The sequence below is a fragment of the Thamnophis elegans genome, chromosome 10, assembly GCF_009769535.1.
Source record: "Thamnophis elegans isolate rThaEle1 chromosome 10, rThaEle1.pri, whole genome shotgun sequence".
Lineage (NCBI taxonomy): Eukaryota > Metazoa > Chordata > Lepidosauria > Squamata > Colubridae > Thamnophis > Thamnophis elegans.
In genome coordinates, this window is record NC_045550.1 from 22866697 (window position 1) to 22886576 (window position 19880).

At 36.3% G+C, this 19880-nt stretch overlaps 1 protein-coding gene across 2 annotated transcripts in view; it reads right to left on the bottom strand.

Annotated features, from left to right (window-relative positions):
• Nucleotides 1–8652: 8652 nt before the first annotated feature.
• TRIM8 (tripartite motif containing 8) overlaps nucleotides 8653–19880 on the bottom strand; it is an 82246-nt gene continuing 71018 nt past the window's right edge. For both annotated transcript variants that reach the window (XM_032225526.1, XM_032225525.1), the window contains exons 3-7: nucleotides 18979–19074; nucleotides 17741–17974; nucleotides 14497–14528; nucleotides 13627–13742; nucleotides 8653–10003 (exon numbers count right to left, since the gene is read on the bottom strand). In XM_032225526.1, coding sequence (XP_032081417.1) covers nucleotides 9396–10003; nucleotides 13627–13742; nucleotides 14497–14528; nucleotides 17741–17974; nucleotides 18979–19074 — 1086 coding nt within the window. In that variant the 3' untranslated portion in view covers nucleotides 8653–9395. The remainder of the gene's footprint in view (nucleotides 10004–13626; nucleotides 13743–14496; nucleotides 14529–17740; nucleotides 17975–18978; nucleotides 19075–19880) is intronic.

The window sequence follows — 19880 nt, forward strand, 5'->3', positions numbered from 1 at the left end:
GATATTGGCTGGGAATTATGGAAATTGAAATCCAAAGCACCGCAGAAGCTAGAGAGGCTGGGAACAGCTGAGATTCATAACCCATTTGTGTATTACTGTAGCTGCTAAACAATTACCCAGAGGTTGTATGTGATCACCTATGATGAAGCAAATAATAGAAAGTTAAAGCATGCATCTTGAAGTGAAGGAACTAATAGCAGTTTAATTCATGCTACAGCTATACAAGGATTGGTGCAGTGCTTTGCTGGTGAGTTTCTAATACAGATTTCATGCTGGAAAAAGGTGACTTTAAAAATCAGAATATTGTGGTTAAATGAATGTATTGCAGATTAGTTTTTCAGGAAAGCTTCATCATGCCTAGCATTTATGTCCTAGATGTAGTGTGACCCAATATTAAGGCACAAATGATGAACACCTTCCCTTCCCTTACACAGATATGGTGACACTGACGTCTTTAAGCATTCCTGTATTTTCAGTTCCAACATACCTGGAAGTCACCAAACTGAGAAAAAGGTTTAAAATGTAAATATAATTTAGATCAGGCATAGCCCAAGGGCTGGGGTGGCCCTGGACAGCAATTAATGCCGCTCCACAAGATTATAAACTTTTAACATTATTATGTGTTATTTATATACATTAACTATATTATATACTTTAAAGAGTCCAAAATAAGTCCTCTTCACTCATTGCAGCTCAGGCAAGCCAAAAGATTGGACACAATTTAGATCATTGATTCAAGACTTTTAGTTCAATTCTTTGTTATTTTGTCAGAACTGATCCTCCTTGCAAAAAGATGAATAGGTCCGGAATAGTAATAAAGGCAGAAAAACTCCAAGGCCCTCTTACAAATATAGAGATTTGAAAATTGGTAGAATTACACCAAAATAAGGGATTTTTAGCCTAGAATGATCATTGCTCTCCCAAACTGCTTTTTACATAAAATGATAATTGCCTTTGCAGCTAGTACTGCCTTAATCCTTAGTTTATAGTAGTGAAAAAACTTTGTATTTCAGTAAACGTTTTGAGATACAATTTAGCTAGTAAAAGGCAGTACATTTTAGAACACAATTAATTAATTGTAATTGTAATTTAATAAATTTATATGCCGCCCAATCCTGTAGGACTCCGGGCGGCTTACAAAAACAGGATTAAAGATAAAGAGTTAAAAATAGAAAAAGAGCAACAAATTTAAAAGCAAATGTCTTACAAATTGTAAGACATTTTTCTTAGAAAGTTTGTCTGTATGTGAACTTGTATATATGCATGGGTAAATAAACAACTTTTTAAATTAAAAAATGGGGAATCAGTTTAGGTTTTGCCCCTTGGGGGAGCCTCATTTCTCAAACAGCGGGAAACACTGAATGTGGGCAGAGATTCCTTTGGCCACCGAAAACAGAGATTCTGGCTGGATCTGCGACTGGGGGAACAGGAGGAAGCGAGAAGCTGTTGCTGCATCACAAAGACTGCAAAAGAATACTGATGAAATACAAAGCCTCTCATTCTCCAGTCTGAATCCTCAATGTGCACAGCTGTATGTTCTGGCACATCTGCACCTCCTGAGAAAAACAAGCAGCAACCCCCGCACTCTTCTCCAGGGAGGCATGCTTTGCATTAAATGTCTTGTGGGCTTAACTATTTGTTGCATGGAGTCACTCCAGGGCACTGAATTCATTGGCCTCTCACTATCTGGCCTGGCACACTAAAAGTGTCTTTTGATAGAACAGATACTGTTCTCTAGTGAAGAACAGGGGCTCCACCCTTTTATGGTATTTGATTAAGACATTACTATTACTAAGCCCAGGCTTTAAAAAAAAAAAAAAAAAAAATCCGCTTCCCACAGACATCCAAATTCAATTCATAAGGAAGGAATGGCTTTCTTTACAGCCCCACCCCCTCAAATTTAGAGCCATTAATAACTAGTTAGTTGCCAGATCAGGGAAAACCAGTCACAGCTTGTCCTTGGTATAAAGGGGTGCACTTGGCTGTGTACCTGGCAACCTGGTTTGGACTTAGAAGCTATGAAGTTTGTGCCAGATTAGTACATATGTAAAGGTCATCGGGCAATTCACTAACAAAGAGGAAAGCCTTCCCAAAGTTGGCAATGCTAAACTGTATGATTGTCCATGTATTCAGTAAACTCTCAGTGAAGCTCAACATTTCCTTTTTGTTTTTGCTGCTTGCAACATAGAGAACTTACTATCATATTCTTACTATCTGTATATATTAATCCATGTAACATTCCTTTCACTTGTTAGTAGGAATAAGTGACACAAGCAATATTCTAGATAGTATTCCTTTCTTTAAAGAGTTAAGAGAGCATTTGAAGAAATTTTGCTATTTCTATGAATGAATGAATGAATGAATGAATGAATAAGTATACTGGACAAATACAGTATTTTATCTTGTGCTAGCTCAATAGGTCGAAGACAGTATCTTTAACAGCTCCCAGACCATTATGTGTACTCTTTATATCACATGTAAACAATGCACAAATTCCTTTTCATGAATGTATTTGGATAATTTGTCATGTGTTGCCCTTGAACAGATATTCCTTCTGATTGTTTGGAGGGGTCTCATTCCCTCATTAACATTTGGGTCAGAGGGAGGAGGAAAATGTTGATACACACACATTGTCATTCTCTAACAGCACATAATCTGTGGATCAATGCATGCAGATTTGAATTCGCAGGACCCTGAGGACTGTAAAATTATGCTATCCCATTACTTGCAGAATTCCTTGGTTACCTGAATGGTGAACTGAAATATTCAGTTGAACAAGACACCTTGAGAAGTTTTATCCCTCAATTCCAACCTTATTTTACCCCAAAAAAGAAATAATCTATGTGATAAAAAGGATAGATCTGATGAGGCACCTCTCATGGACTTTATTCTGAATTGGCCTCAGTTGCCTTTCAGGTATAGAGCGGAGCCATTGCCTGTATAATGCTGGAGTGTAGCTGCTGAAACCTCTTTACCACTGGAGATGCAGGATCAGGTGGGAATTGGTTTCAACATTGTCCGTCTTTGTGTTGGTTGTACCTGTTATGTTACCTCTGTTCTGTTTGCTTAAAAATATGGCAGCAAAGACCTGTGGGGAGAAATGAACACTAAGGGTGGGTCTTCCTAAAGCATGTGGAGGTCTTCCAATGTTTTTTCCATCTTTTCTCATAGTAAGGAGTTGGATAATTTCACAATTTCAGTCTTAATAAATCAATCCTTTTTTTTCAACCCGGCCACCCTTTCCCCCTTTCAACAGATTTATCACATACTTTAGTCTATAAATGATTTAGAAGGCAGTAGAATGATGAGCTAGGATTTTTATTACCTTTTGAAGGCTAGTTAGACAGTTCTTTCTGTCAGATATACATTAGAGCTGCAAGCATACAGTTCTAATGTAGTTGGCCTAAATAATGCAGATTCCATTGCCATATCAGAATCAGCAAGCTTTCTGGAGACACTAATCTTCTACAGTCTGTTTTCCAGAGTTGTTGTTTTTTCTAACTTTTTCATCTTTAACTTACCACTTGGGTAGAATGGTAGCAAGGAAGTTAAAATATCTTCCAATATTACAAGTTATTTTACTAACAATTTTGCCATAGGCCAGCATTCAAACCAACAGTAAAAGTTGAAAATATGGAAATCAGAAGGGATTCCTGGGTGTTTTGCATAAATCCTTTGGTTAGACAATTTCCCTACCTTCGAAGCACCATAACAGGCAATAAAACTTCTCTGTACTGTTAGCTATCCAAGAAGAATAAAATTACAATTTTTTGACAAGAGCAAGTTGATCACTAACTGTTGTTATGTCTGCTGCTGTTATTGTTACTTGAGTTTGCTGGACAAATTCTGTATTAACAAAGAGCATTTGCTTCATCTTGAAAGGCAACTTTTTTAAAATTTCAATTTGATGAATCCACCCTCAAATAGTCCCATGGAAGAAATCTTCACAGGAGGTAGAAAATGATTGTTCCACTATGCTTTTAGACTATAGTATTTAAACTAATGGCCAATGAAAAACATTGTCATTTTTTTCTACACTTGTTTGATCTAGGGAACACCCTAAAAAACTATGTTGCAAATTGACCTGGTAATAAAAGGTCAAAAAAATGAGTACTGAAATTTGAACCAGGGGTTTCCCCACCTATTTCAGTTGCTTGAACCTTAAGCAAAATAACTCAAGTGGTATTTTAAATATTTTTACATTACTGTATTGTATGTTATTACTGCAAGATACTATAAAGAGAAAAGAGTATTTGAATATATTCTAGTGAAGGTAGAATCATTACTTGGATAATGAAAGGGCTAGAACTAAAAGGACTCTTTTGGTCTTTTTGTCACCTATTTGATTCCATTTTTATATTCCCAGAGCATTTGAATAGGACAAGGTTGTTCAGACCATTTATACTCAGCTCCATCAGGCTCAGTGCTGCAAGATCTCTTAGGAAAGTTATCGCCTTTCTTCCGACAACAAAAACAGCATGCATATTTAGCAAAAATGTCATTCTGCCCCTGCAGCCCCTTGCTGTGAACTGATTAGGCTCTTAAAAAGAAATAAGACTAATGCATTCACTCAATCAAGAACTAAGAGTGTGGCTGGAAAAAAATATCCTAATTCTAGGAAGGTCATCAGCTGTAGGTTATGGAAAGACTTTGGTATTTTACATCCTTTTCTTATAACTATGAATGAACGTTATTACACACTTTTCTCCTCCCTACTGAAGCTAGTCTTTATAATCTCGTCTTTTTTTTCTATCCACTTTGTTTGGAAATCCTACTTGTTCCATAGTTCCTGTAATGCACAGGTGAGGAAACTTGGTGCTTGGAGCTGTATAAAATATTTCCTGGGAAGGCCAGGAGCTGCAGTGGAACAGCCAATGACGTAGAGCAGGTTGAGCTGCATTATAGGCATGGGCAGTGCCAGAGTTCTTACATGGATGTTTCTGAATCACTCATCGCCAAATGGCAAGAAACTGTATCACTCAGAGATAAAACGAGAGTCTGTATACTACAAAAAAGGGCCTCTGGTTGCCCAACTTTGCACCACTGTTATACTATCCATCACAATTCTAGAAATTAAATCACTTCTTTTCAGGTGGCTTTGTAAAAAAAGGCGGCACTAATGATTCTTACACTTCAGAGCCTTGTCAGGTATAGCAATGGCACCATCCTTAGTTTCTTCCTCAGAAACATGCAACTAATAAAATGCTATCACTATGGTAATATTTTAAGATGCAGAAAACTATAATGGCATTATGATTTGTGCATTCCCCCAAAAGTGACAGAAATACATGCACAAAGTTTCCCTATTTAATGCCAAAGTATATGAAAGTCAGAAGTGCCCTTCTCAACAGGAAGTGGAAAAGCAGTACTTCTAGAAGAAAATATAACAAGTAACTCTTTTGTATAGTAACAAAATGTACAATATTACTTCCTCTGCAATTTACTTTATAAACATCCTGCATAAACAATTGTTGTTTTTTACTAAATAGTGGCCGTTAGAATAATATCAATGAAAACCAATAGGTTTTTCAAGATTGCCCAGTTAGAAATGGAAATCCAAAATTGCTCTTTTTTATCTAGCATGCTCAGATGGGCATGAAAGGGGTTGTTTACATCGCAGTCTTCAATGCCTTTTGATATAGTGGTCTGCCTGAAGAGTGAGTTGGAATTAATCTATGGTTACCATTCACTGTACCACAGTAGACTGCAGGAAGCACCAGATGAAAAAAATCTATTCTGAGTCAAATACGGGGCAACCTCAATATACCAAGTCTAGAAGTAATGCCTCTTCCAGAAGTGTCCATAAGGAAATCAAGAGGAGGAAAATGCATTGTATTGGAGACATAAGCTCCCCACTCCCTTTTCTGTGCATTGTGATAGTGTCTGCAGGTGACCTTTGAAAGAGATGAAACTTGTTTTGCAAAGGTACAATGCTGTTTTGTATTTTTTGACAAAAGCACCGGATCCTGAAAATGCATCTGGCCTTTTTCATCAAGTTGAGTTAGGATTAAAACTTGTTGCTTTGAAAAGAGCAGTTCCTGCTTCAACTCTGAACCGTTGAAAACCGGTTCCTATGAGGAAATGTTACTTTCCACCAAAACAAAAGCACGCAGGTAAACAATGTGTGAAGAACTGATTGAATGTCTTCTGTGGGTTTATGGCTTGTTCATTGTCATTTTACAACACATTATCAATAACAGGACCTTAAGGAGTTTCCTAGACTTCATCAAATCTTATAGATGAATTTGAAGGCCATATAGTCCATAGCAGGAGACCCATGTCCGTACTGAATGTCTGTGTCCAATCCATGTAATAGGACCAAGGTTTAAAAAGAAAAGATATTTGTGCATGAAGGGAAGGGATGTTTCAAAAGATTTCATCAATATGTGCTTTCCTATTTGGAATAAATGACACCAGAATACTGTTTTAAAGTGAAATCTGCATTCCGTATACACTGCCCACGCTTTGTGTTGAATTAATGCTCCTTTGCATGTAAAAAAATGACAGGCCTGTGACAGATGTAGTTTGCTCTTAAAAACTACCAAATCTGACCTTTTAATTATCTTGCAAATCTAAAATTAAAATAACTCTGGGATGATTATCTACTCCCTCATTAAGCCACCACTGAATATTACAAAACTTTGTTTGAAGTAACATTTGATCAAAAGTTGATATGCAATCAAAATTGGTAAACAGAACACACGAACAAGATTGTTTTACGTTAAAAGCTAAATAGTGTTTTTTCTTTAAATAATGAAATTAAATGCTATTTAACTAATGTCAATGGAAGACATTATTTGCTAAGCTCTTCACCAGGAGAAACCACAAACTAATCTATAAGTTTCCAGCAAACATTTTGTCTTTTTCATATAAACTAAACAGAAGACAAACTTAAACAAATCTAGAAGTTAATGGTACTGCCAGAGCCTTGAAACCTGATTATAGTTATTTTTTTGTAAATAAAAAAAAGGATTCATTTTCTGCTTGAATCATATAATGTATTAACTCCTACATTGTTTGATAGAATAGACAGTGAAGGGGGAATGCTGGAGACATTAAATAAGGCTATTTCCAAATAAGTTTGTTGGGCAGATTTGTTATAAAGAGAACCTCTTGCTTGCTGTTATTGCTTTTTGGGTGCTGGGCTTGTTTGCTTTTTATTATACTGATTATTTTAATTTTCTTTTGAAGAATGTATGCCACTGAGCCCTGTTTAAATTGGACCAACATCTAAGTTCCAGTAAATAAATAAATAAATCCGAATGGTTGATGCTGGTACTAGATGTGGATTTCTTGTCCCTCCCTTTATAAAAATAAATGCTGTGCCTTTTTTTAAAAAAATGCCAGAGAATTGGAAGCTAGGCTCTGGTATTACAAAATCTTTTCTTAACTCCATCGGGATGCTTCCTATATAACAGATATGGCAAGACCAAGCACAAAGGTAAAAGGAATCTTTTTTTTAACTTGGGCCTCAAGGCATCTAAGCCCACCTTTCCCACTGGGGGCATTTGCAACGCCTGAAATTTCCATCCAGCATTTTCAAAGGTTGGGAATTCTGAGAGTTTTAACCCAATATATCTGAAGAAAAATAGATTGAGAAGATCTAATAAAGCAGCTCTAAACCATAGGGTTGGTTTTTTTTTTTAAAGCAGTACAACCTTCTATAGGTTTATGTAGAAGCGTATTCCATTGAGTTAAGTAATCAAATGTTGCGGAAGTGTGAATAGGTTTGTTGCATAAATGTGTTATAACAGAAACATATGGACAATCATGATTAGTTTAAAAGCAGAACCTCTGTTATAACTGATAAAGCTTAGAATGTGATATTTTTGTTTTAAATAAAGGAGATACCCCAGAAAGCAAAATGTGGTACTATATTAATAATCTGCTTTGCTTACCAAGTTATTATGACCGTATCTTTCTTAATTTGTAAATCTCACATTTTTACATTTTAACCAAGTTTTAGCAAATAAGAAACAAAATCTGACCATTATGCAATGTCCATATCATTCTTAATTATAGCACCCATACACATTATATGTATCTTTTATTCTGAACTACCTTTTCTGATTCATGTTTGGTCCATGTGTTTTCATTACATCCAAACAGAAATGACATTGCTATTTCATAGAGTAAGGAATTGCCAGATATTTCAACCCATTTTTTCAATATTTACCCCATTATCTATTTAGAGCAGGGGTGTCAAACTCAAGATCCAAATCTGGTCCGTGCAGTGTTTAGACCTGGCTTGTGGGAGCACTCTGGAAATAGAGAAGGACCGGCCCGTGAAAATGGAGCTTTGTTTTCAGCCACGACAGCCTCCTGCAGCCCTCTGGCAGGAAAAAACAAAACTCCATTTTCACTGGCAGAGGGCTGCAGAAGGATCCCTCCAGCCCCACCCGTTGAGCTAGCCACGCCCATCCTGGCCATGCCCTCCTGGCCCCCCAAGGTCAAAAACAACCCTGATGTGGCCCTCAATGAAATAAGAGTTTGACACGCCTGATTTAGAGTTAGACGCAAGGGCATGGATAGACAAAGAAGAGTGTGATCTATTTTTTTAAAGGCTATCGGATTCCTTTTTGAGCAACATATCCTTTTTCCCAGACACAGTTGGGTAAAGTAATGCCCACATAGGCAAACCAGAACAAGGCATTGCACTAAGTGATCACATTTATTTGAATATTTTGTGTGTGTGTTCTAAAATTGGTTACAGAATAAATACCTGCATCTTATAACAGGAAGTCCATTTTTTAATACAAAGTGCTTGTTAGAGGAAGTTGCATCAACAAAACACAGGAAGCCATGTGTGTACTTAGGCACACACTTCCCTCCTGGAAACTAAAACAGATTTTTAATTTTTTTAGTTTCTTTTCCCTTTTTTGTGCATTTCATTTCCTGCCATTGTGTATTTACAAATCTCTGAAAGAAGAAAAAATGCCAATATGTACGATACGTGGCCCTTTAACACACAAAAAAAATCAGCCTTAAAAAAAAACCTCTACAAGTATCATTTCTTAATGAATCAATGATAGAAATTTGTCTTAAAAATGGGAAGGAAGAAATAATTAATAGGGAAACCAAAGAGCCCAGACTTTGAAATAAAAAGGATCATCTGTCCCTTTATGTTTTCCCCACAGGAAAGTAGCAATGTCACATGATCCAAAGCAAATACTTGATTTAAATTCTTGTTAATTTTTTCCCATGGTTTCCCATTCCCAACCTGATAGAAAGAAAGGAATTTTAAAGAATTAAATTAGAAATAACAGATGACAACAATGCCCTACTCTGAATCTGGCATGTGGTAGGGATAAATGGAAATGGATTTGATTGAAAACAACAATAAAAACTAGATTAAAAAATTCAAAAATCAACAGGATTCTACCAAAACCAGATGGTTAACTGGTGACATAGTGTTTGGTGGAAGGCTGACCATAAACTCTATAGAAATCCTGGCGTCCATGTTGCTGAGATGCATCAATCCATTCTCTCACTGCCAATCCTGGAAGCGACTGAGGTACAGATGGAGCAGGTGGGAGTGGGTGGGAATATTCCTGTGATGACACTGTCCATGGAAAGTGGCCAGATCGTGGATAGGGCTGATGCCCACTGTGATTGGATACTGAGGAACAGTAACAGTTGTCCACTGAGCAGACAAGAATTTTGCGCCCACTATACTGGGACAACACAGACTGCTGAGATGATGTGCTGTTGGGATAGTGAGAAGGGTTGAACATGGAGCTGGAGTGAACTGGTTGGGGGCCACTGGGGAGTCCTACTATGTGCTGTGTAGAGCTACAAGGCACCATGGGTTGTGCAGACTGGCCTTCACCAGCCGAAGCCCCCTGGCTGACGTATTGGTTGGCAACGGGTCCCGAGGATGGCTCCAAGAAGCTGCCTTCTGGGAAAGCTGTGGAGTGCTTGCGTTTTTCGGCTCCTGAGTTACTGACGCTGCAGGGGTACATAGGGATGCTCTGCAGGAATGGCACAGGGGTACTGAAGGGACCTGAAATGAAACAGAGAAAATAGGTGACATCTCCATTAAATGTCACTCTGCTTTTTCAGCTGAGTGATTAATGCAACAGCACAGATCCATATGTTTGCCAGTAATATAATCAACTCTCGCAGATAATGCCAAAGACAGACATGATCTCAAAACTGATAGAAACTAGGAAAAGAACCCCCGATTATTCCAGCTATCCCTTGTATGCTTTCCATAAAAGTAATCTCTAGGGGTCTCCTCCATTTAGATGGAGATGTCTGATGGATTTCTGTTCTTATAATGAACAAATATAAAGAGAAAATATTTTTCATTAAATGTTATCTATAATCTGTGAGAAAGATGGCAGGGTTTTCCAATAATAGAACAATAACAATGTCAAATATAATTTTGATGCAGAACCTGAATTTCTGGAACCCAGAACAATGGGCTCAAAGGTTTAAGCTTTCCAATATATTAATTTCTTCACCTATATAAAGATAAAATAGAGTGGGGGTTTACAATCCTGAAAGAGCTAGGGTGCATTCTCATAATAATTTCCCCAACAACAGTCAAATGTGAAATGCTTGTCCAATCATCCAGTCTCATCCTTGCAATAGACAATTTTGGAGCCTTGAGGAATTTCCTATCATTGACCCAATAATCATTCACAAATCAGCCAAATTTGACTCTTGTATTTTCTACAACTAATTAACCTCCTTGTTGCTCATTATTTCACTTCTAGCTTATTTTCTATTTACCTTTTCTCAATCAGATTAAGTGATTACTGATTATGTGGTGAAAATAAATAATCTGATCCGAGGCAGCTTCTTATTTACTAACTTAAGGTAACAATTTCAACTAACATGTACCATTTGGAGACTAAATTAAAAAAAGTCCTATTACGTCAAATAGGAAATACTAACCCTATATATTTATAATACAAATACTGTGCACTTTTACCAGAAATATGTAATCTGGGACATATATACATTAACAAGCAAACACTATTTATATTATTCCAGGAAGAAACACTTCACTGAAGACCAGGAAACTCAGTGAAAAGGCACTTGGTACGTTTTCATCTTTTGAAGATTAGGTTGCTGGCCATTTTCATGCATGATGCACTCTTCAAATATTATCCAGCGTATATAAAAATGGAAGCAGAAATGGAAACGAACATTTTATGAAAAACCTCAAAATGCCCCAAGTGCCTGGAAATTGTCCTTTATGAGTAGCTTACATTGCACTTAGCCCAACTGTTGACTTGGTAGCCTATGATCATTTGAGCATGAATCATTTACAAGTAATGGTAAAAGGTAGCTTTGGGTACATAAAACTCCCCAACTTTGGCCTCAATGGAAATATGGTCTTACCTAAACTTTGTAGAAATTCTATTATTATATAAGTAATGGATTGGGCAAAGTTGGTAAGTAAAGAAGCTATTTCTTTTCAACATGGTTATAATTTCAGAACAACATTAAGCTAACATAAAATAACTCTCAGACACATAATGCATAGTAACATTTTTATGAAGATACTCCGTCATCCAGGTCATGGTTGTCCCAAAGGTGCTTTTTAAAGAGGCAATTGGGATTTTTAGTTTTTCTTTGAAGACATTTCACTTCTCATCCAGAAAGCTTCTTCTGCTCTGACTGGATGGTGGAGAATGGAAGAGCTGAAGAAGCTTTTGGGTGAGAAGCAAAACCTCTTCAAAGAAAAAAAAAAAGAATCCAGTTGCCTCTTGAAAAAGTACCTTTGGGATAGTAACATTATTAGGTTACAACAGAATACAAAATATAAAACACATAGTAGAAGTAATAGTAAGACCATATATTAAAGATAGAATAAAAGAAGCTGCAAATTGTACTTCCATGTCACCCCTTCAACTGACTTCAATCAGATTCACATATGCGGTTCTCAACTCTTTGCTTTGTTGAAATAAAGGGCCATATTATTATTACATCTGCATGTAATAATAATGTGCATAAATAATCAGGAAGTCTGCAATTGTGGCAAGATGTATTATTATTTAATATTAATATGCTGAGTGGTTCAGAAAGATTTTTGGAGGTAATATCTTACACTGTCATTTTCTAATGAATTATTTCTATTAATATATATTTGAAGAGACTGTACATCATTTCATATTACACTTGGAACATTTGCCCATTTAATAAAATATCATAGAAGTATTCTTCTGATATACAAATATTCCCATATAAGCAGAGAGTATAAACATTAAAATTATAATTATTCACAAATATTATAAATTAGGAATTGGTAACCTTTCCCATCGCCATAGCATGCTCTCATTCAGTAACGCAGAAATCTTTGATCAATATAATTAGTTGAAATCTAATGAGAATACTGAAATTCATAATGTGTCAATGTTGAAATCTTAAAACCTGATGATTTATCATTTTGAAGAATATAGAAATGCCATTCAGAAATGTCCTCAACATTCCAGAGCCAAGGGGCCATATATTTATAACCTCTTTTCATCCTTGCCTCATAAATTTTAACCCATTAACAGCTATTCCAAGTGCAACTGAACACAGCCATATTACAGCTGGTGAAAATAGCAGGCTCCAAATGTTTGGGATAATAATCTACCACTCTTCACCCCTGGTATCTGATAAATAATAATAAAAACATATTGGTTGCTACAGATTTACTCAGGGGAATCAGTCGTATAGCAGTAATTGGAAGAATATCTTAAATAAAAAATATTTAACATCTCTTTAACGTCTTTCCTAGATTAAGGCCATGCTCTGTAGCACAGAGTAGAAATCTTATGGCCTTCCAATGCTTTTGGATTACCAGTTTCAATCAAAATGGTAAATTGTGAAAGCTGGGAGTCTAACAACATTTGGAAGAAACAGATTTTTTATTTCTATTCTAGAGGTTAGGTAGAAAATAGCCAAGACATCAGAGCTAGTTTTCCAGAACTATTAAGACCACTCTGTAAAAAAAATATGCAGAATGCCTTTTTTTTCTAAAATATATCAATCTTAGTACATCTGGAACTAACAATATACAGTGAAAATATTGTGGGAAGAATATCATTTTGTGCCACATCGATGCAACAACTCCCTAACCCCTTTGAATTAAAATTAAATTGCCAATTAAAAAAGCAGCACACTGTAAAGAATGTAAGACAAATTAAAAGAAATAACACAAAAATAAAATGTTATTCTCCCCTAAAAATAAATAGTTGGAAAACCATGTACAGATTTAAGATTGGGATCCAGTCTGGGTTGGTCACTGGGACCAGAGGTCTAGTCTTCCGAGCTTTTGGTCTCGTCCTTGAGTCCATATTCAGGGAACGTCTCTAGCAGAATGTGTGCTTTGGGCTATTCTATGTTTATTTATGTGATACCTGGTTGCCTGTAGCTTTTGATTTAAAATCCCTATTCTATAGAACCCAGATTCTTCTCCTGGGATTATTTCAATTCAAAACTCAATTCAATAACACTCTCAAACCAAAAAAGGTCCTGCTCATATATATGTCACATTCCCATTACCCTGTTTCCTGTGGTTTCCAATTTTCAAAAAGAATTGTTTTAAAAAGATACTCTGTTCCCGATTCATGCAAATGGAAATTCAGTAGTGAGTATACAAATGATGAAATAGGTAGTATCACTCACCTTCCAAGAGCTTCCGCAACTGTTTTTCCTTCTTGGCAATCTCATTCAGGAAGAGCTTGGAATTGAGGTGGCCAATCTTAGGAGGGGGCAGAGTGCCTCCCGTGCAGTTCTGAGTCCTTAAAATGAGCATTACAATCTATTACAACGTATTTTTTAAAATGAAAGCCAGCTGTAAAAATATCCACAGTGCCTCTTATTAGGCTATCTGATTCTTTCTTGCGGCTCCATCCTTCTGCTAATTTCAGGGAAGCCTCAATTGTTCAAAAATTTCTCTCCCAGTGGATTCTGGAAAACTTGTTCTCCCTAAGAACTTTCTTTCCTCCACATATCCTCCTTTCTTCTTGCAAAAAAATTCTGTAAATTTAAGATTCCCCATGTCTTTTTAAGAAAACAGTGTTCTCAACCACCAAACCTCATTTAAACTAATATTTTTTCTTACATGTTTCTGTCACTACTAACAGAGAACAGTTATGGAGATTCTCTGGTTTTGCAGATACAGAATTTTGCATAATTCAAAGTATCTTTTTCTTCTCTGATTTGAGTGGATACAAGTAACACAAGTGTGTAGCAGAAACTAAAGCAGAAATCCCCCCAAACCATAGTTCCATCAATGCAGAAGCCAAACTTGTTTTTCTCATGTTTGAGAAATATAGTTGTCATATTCTTGAAATCTCTCTCTGAGTAAACTACACAGCAGAGAGTTCCATTACAGTGCAACAATAACCCATGGTTATAATAATGGCAGCTGAGGAAAGAAATCAGCTTTGTTAATGTTATCTTTACAGCCACTCAGATGGTTATCTGGATTTCCTGCATTTCAAACCCACCCTCTATTATGAATCCCAAAATTGCCGCCAATAGATTTCTTACCTATCCATCAAGATCTTCACCGACTTTGTATTCTAGAACAGAATAAAGAAGTACAATTAGTAGTTGTCAATCATATAAATCTCTGATGGCACATAAACTACAGTTTTCCCAATTCTGCAGATATCTCGGGTGTTCTCACTGATTATATAAATTTATTAAATTCATCTCCAACAACTTATAGGTACTCTATAACCGAACTACCTGATACTCACAGCTCATAGAGTCATGTGTTTTGCATATTATCAGATTCATTCTCAGCATTTTCCAAAGTTTTTCAGTTAACAAGAATGGCTTCTGGCTGAAACTCTGGAATCTAGTGGCCACCATTATGAATACTGTCAAGGTAGATGGCAAATGTTTCTTCTCATAAAAAATAATCTGGATTTCTTTTCAGAGTTGTTGTAAAGTTCATGAGAATATATGTAAAGCATTTTGAAGTACTATATTACTACTCCCCCACCCCCGGCCCGGTTTACAGTATTACATTATGCTTCTACCATAACCCTTCATTTCTCTGTTGTAACTGAAATATATGGGATCAGTATGGAATCAGCTATTCAAGTTCAATCAGTGGTATACAATATCTTATGTTAATTGCAAAAAATACTAGTAGTTTGCACAAAGTTTCTTGGTTTTAGGTAGATTTGCTATGATCTCCTGGACTGCAATAATGAAAATAAGAGATCTTTCTTAATCTTACACATTTAATTAATCTTACAAATAATCTTATCTCTGAAACAAATAGCAGAAGTTACTAAGCAAATATTTTGAGTTAGGTGAAAACCCAATCTTATCTATTGCTCTATAACAAGTCTAATTTTTATCATTTTAACCTTAGTATATGGCAAGATAGCCCCAGGATTTTAGAGCACAAGATTACCACTATTGCTGTCCTTGACTTCATTCAACATTCCAACATTCCAACATGCATCTACTGAACCTCACATTATTATTTTTTAACTCACTCTGCCATTCTTCTAGTAGTCTGGTTTGGGACTCTTGCTGAAGCACAATTATGCGTAATATTTTGTATAAACCCACTTAATGAGATATTCTAGTAGAATGTAAATACCTTGCCAATCAATTATTGAGATTTACAAGGAAGCTTCTTTTTAATAGAGCCATTAATATTCATGAGGCAAAGAAATTTCCTAAACTGGGTATTAGGCCATTTGGTGTACATGAAAAGATTTTTAGATAAGAATGCTGAGTAGAACCTTATTTGAAGTAAGGTCTGAAGTAATCTTTTTACTCATTCATCTGCAGTATGACCTAAGAAGGCTACATTTAGAAAACCAATAGGAGAGTTGACTAGGCATCTCCAACCCAATTTGGATTTGAATCTCAAATCCAAATACATAAGCCTAAAAGATGTTGATTGGATTCTGTCCTTGGGCCACTTGACCAAAATATAATAGTTTTATTTTATTTCAACTACAATTTCTTTTATGGTGGGTAATAATATTGTTATCTTTGCCTTAATCCTTAAGGCAACTTTCCTCAACTTGACATCCTTTGAGACATGGTGCTAAAACTCCCAGAATTTGCCGCAGCTAGGACTTCTAGTCCAACACATGTGTTGGACACCAGATATGCAACTATTTTCAAAAACAGTCAACAGAATCCCCAAACCTGTTTAAACGAATGTTATTTGAAATATCTATCTAAATCCATCTCTGTCCAGGGGCTGAACTGGAACTTTTTCTCCTGTCTAAGAGCTGCATGAAGTGTGATAGCTGACACTGTAATATCCTTAGAATAGGCAGGATTGAATTTTGTGTGAATTTTAGGGTTTAGACGAGGAGAAATATTCATTTTGTGCCATCAAGTTAACTCTTGGTGACCGCACAGATTTTCTCCAGGAATATCTATCCTTAATCTGGCCCTTAATGGGCTTCCACAATGTACCCATTGCTCTTGTAACCGAGTAAAATTTCAATCATCCATTTAGGAAGGAGAAACTGCGGGGCCATAAATGGGCTCAGAGCAACCAAAGGTTCAACAATATTGTTGTGCTGTATGCATTCAAGGGCACGGGTAATATTGCTGATATTCATGTATCCTTGGTCACTAGTTCTTTTAGGCAGCTTGGGATACTGTAACTTAGGAGAACGTTTTACCAAATAATACTATGAAGTAGATTAGGTCAAGAGAAGATGACCCATTAAAAATCATCAAAAATCGTTATATCTTTGCTGCTATATATCCAACATAATTTGGGCTGAGAATATCATATATAAAATAATTTAGCACTTGTCCAATTTAAGTCTTCAGCTCTACTTAAAACTAGAACATATATTTTGTGCATAGATAAGGAAGAACGAACTTTAAAAAATATTATGCTACCAAATTATCCAAGTTTAACATTTATCACCATTAAGTCCTTTTGATCAATTCTATCTCCCTGCCAAGTGGTAAGATTAACCATATATTTGGATGTCTCCATGGTATACTATATGGTAAAATGAAAGATAAAATAATGTTCTGCATGGGCTAATTTTCAACTCTTACTTAATAACTTTAATTCCCACTATTAATTTTGACACTGCTAATCCATATGCAGAAATTGTATGGGTCTTAGCATTAGTTTGGAATATGTTTAAATCCATCCATGAGAGCTAAGAGTAAAAACATCTCCTATTATAGCCTAGAATTTTTCTATCAAACTTTGTTCTACTTCTCTTATTACTTCTATAAACCTTTTTCAGACATTCTCATCCTTTGTGGACAAAGTAGCATTTAAACATGCAGAAACAGACAGCATTTCTATATCAAACAGGGAAATAGAATAATAATCGAATACTCTTTTCTATAGAAACATATATTCTTTCACTCTCTGCACAATATTTTTGTGTGTTGCTGCAGAAGCTTAAGAATTATTAAAGAGAGAGAAGCCATAAACAATCAAACAAATAAGGAAAACTGACCACAGAAAGTTAATCAAATCTAAAATAATATCATTTTGCCAGGTAAATATGGGAGGATTCATCAAGGTAACTTGAGAAAAACAAAGGCAAAGAGATGGGAGATGGCATATGCAAGCTGAAAAGGCTATAATGAAGAAAGGGGAGAAAGAAGAAATTCCTATTGCTAGGATGGGAGATAAAGATTAGAAATGAAATTACAACTTGTGAGCTTAATGCACCCAGTACTGGTTTGAAGCGGCTGTTTAAAAGCTCTGAACCCTTCTTTTATTGTAAATGCTCAGCCCAGACCTCTCCTCCAAACACATTCCACTTTTCACCTTCATGAAGTTGATGTCTTCTGTCTTGTCATACATGACCTGAACAGAGCTTAGCAGTTTCTTGGCCTCCTGCATGCGTTCGCTCAAATGCAGCACCTGGGCAGCATTCTCATTGCAGAATTTGGCTTGGGCCTTGTCAAGGATCTCCATTGTTTTGCGCAGGTCCTCATCAAGTATCTGATGCATCTTCTCATACTGTAGGCGCACCTCATCCTTCAGCTGGCTTACCTTCTCCTATGGTACAGAGAAAGAAGAATGCCCAGAGTCAATGTCCTCTCTTATTTACTTACTACATCACTCATAACAGATAGTGGTGGTAATGCTGGATTCAGAAAATTTATTCTAGGCAATTTTCACTCTCATTTTTTACCCAGGTTCATTTGCTTTGCTCTATTGTCCTATATAAACATTCAAAGAATAAAGTTACTTCAAGATGTGAATTCAACAGAGTGGTGAGTGCATCTTAGCAAATCACACATAGCAGCTGTGAAGCATCATCTACAAGAAAATATTTTTTGCTTTTCTCCTTGATCAAGATCAGGCCAAATTAATCCTAGATCAAAATGGCAAAGACTGCATTCCAGCAGTGAATAGAGGTTTTTCACAGACACATTGTGGTACATCAATGCATCCCCTTAGCCCCACCTCCTCTACTACGCCAGGCAAATATGCTAGAAAGACAATTTCCCCATCTAACGATCAGCTGAAGTATGAGGCTGAAGTAAAATAATTTTATATCTCATATTCAGTAGATTATTCATGCCCTGGGAGAGGAAGCTGCACTGGAAGACAGGGGCTTAAGAAAAAGTGTCTACGGCAGGGGTGTCAAACTTGCGACGACACGTTGTTGTCACGTGACGTATTGCAACATTTTCCCCCTTTGTTAAACCGGGGTGGGCATGGCCAGCGCATTAACCATCCGGCCCGCAGGCTGTGAGTTTGACACCCCTGGTCTAAGGTATGAAAAATACCTGTAGATTAGTGGTTCCCAATGTTCATGTATATCATAAGACATATTGAAATGATATAATTAACATTAGAGAGCTGTAGTGAATGATACTTTGGTGGGGATTCTCTAATTGTTCCATGCATGGAGGAACAATAATATATGACTATGCCATTTATTTTGTAGGGATTCCAAAGATTAAACCTTCACTGGAAATTCCCCTATCAAGAACATTTTTTCGTAAGGTGAATAGAATTCTTTTTGGTTGTAGCTTTAAGTAAATTAGAATTACTTCAACCAGGCGCTTGTCAGATTCCAACTTGTACAGCTGCTCCTCAATGTCTTGTTCACGCTCTTCCAGACGGTCCTGTTGCTTCACCAGCATCTTCTGCAAGAGAAGGAACAAGCAGAAGAAAGGCTGTTAAGATGCTGTAAGGGAGAGAGGAAAAAACTGAAAAGGTATATAATAATTACAATGAATGTTGGAAATGCTCATTGCGTTCCACTGTTCTTTCTGTAAAAAGTAACAGAATGACAGTGGCAAGCCTAGATTTGTATTTCAGTAATCTGAAGAGTGTTCAGTAAATTAGAAAAAAAAAAAAAGGTAAACAATTTGTTCTTCCACTCACCATCCCTACTTCTATGGTAATATACTATGAACTAGAACGGTACATATTACAAATGTGACTCTTATTTGTTTAATTAATCAACTTATAGGCCATCTCAATTGCAGTTGCAACTCTAGGTGACTCACAAAATGTAAATAATTAGAATTTTCAAAAGAACAAAAAAGAGAGAAATAATGAAGTGAAAACAATTAAGAACAGTAGGACTGCTAAGGACCACCTTGAGAAAACAACATATCATCAAAAACATAGATCAAAACGTTGGGCTGCAAATCACCTTACCACCACCACCCCAGCTTGATAAAAAATCTAGGCTTTTTGAAAAAGGAGCAAGGTTGGGGCCACACAAACAGTGGATGAATGCGGCTTCTCTTGAACTCCCGATTTTTTTTCAAATTCTTGAACGCCTTTCAGAAGTTATTAAAGACTAAAGACATGTGCCTCAAAAAAGGTAAATCCATTATGTTACATAAGACTTTATTCAAATCATTTATTTTTTTATTTTGTAAGCAACAGGTATCTGCCAGAAGTGAGAGAAAACCCACCCTCCCTCTCGCTCTCTCACACA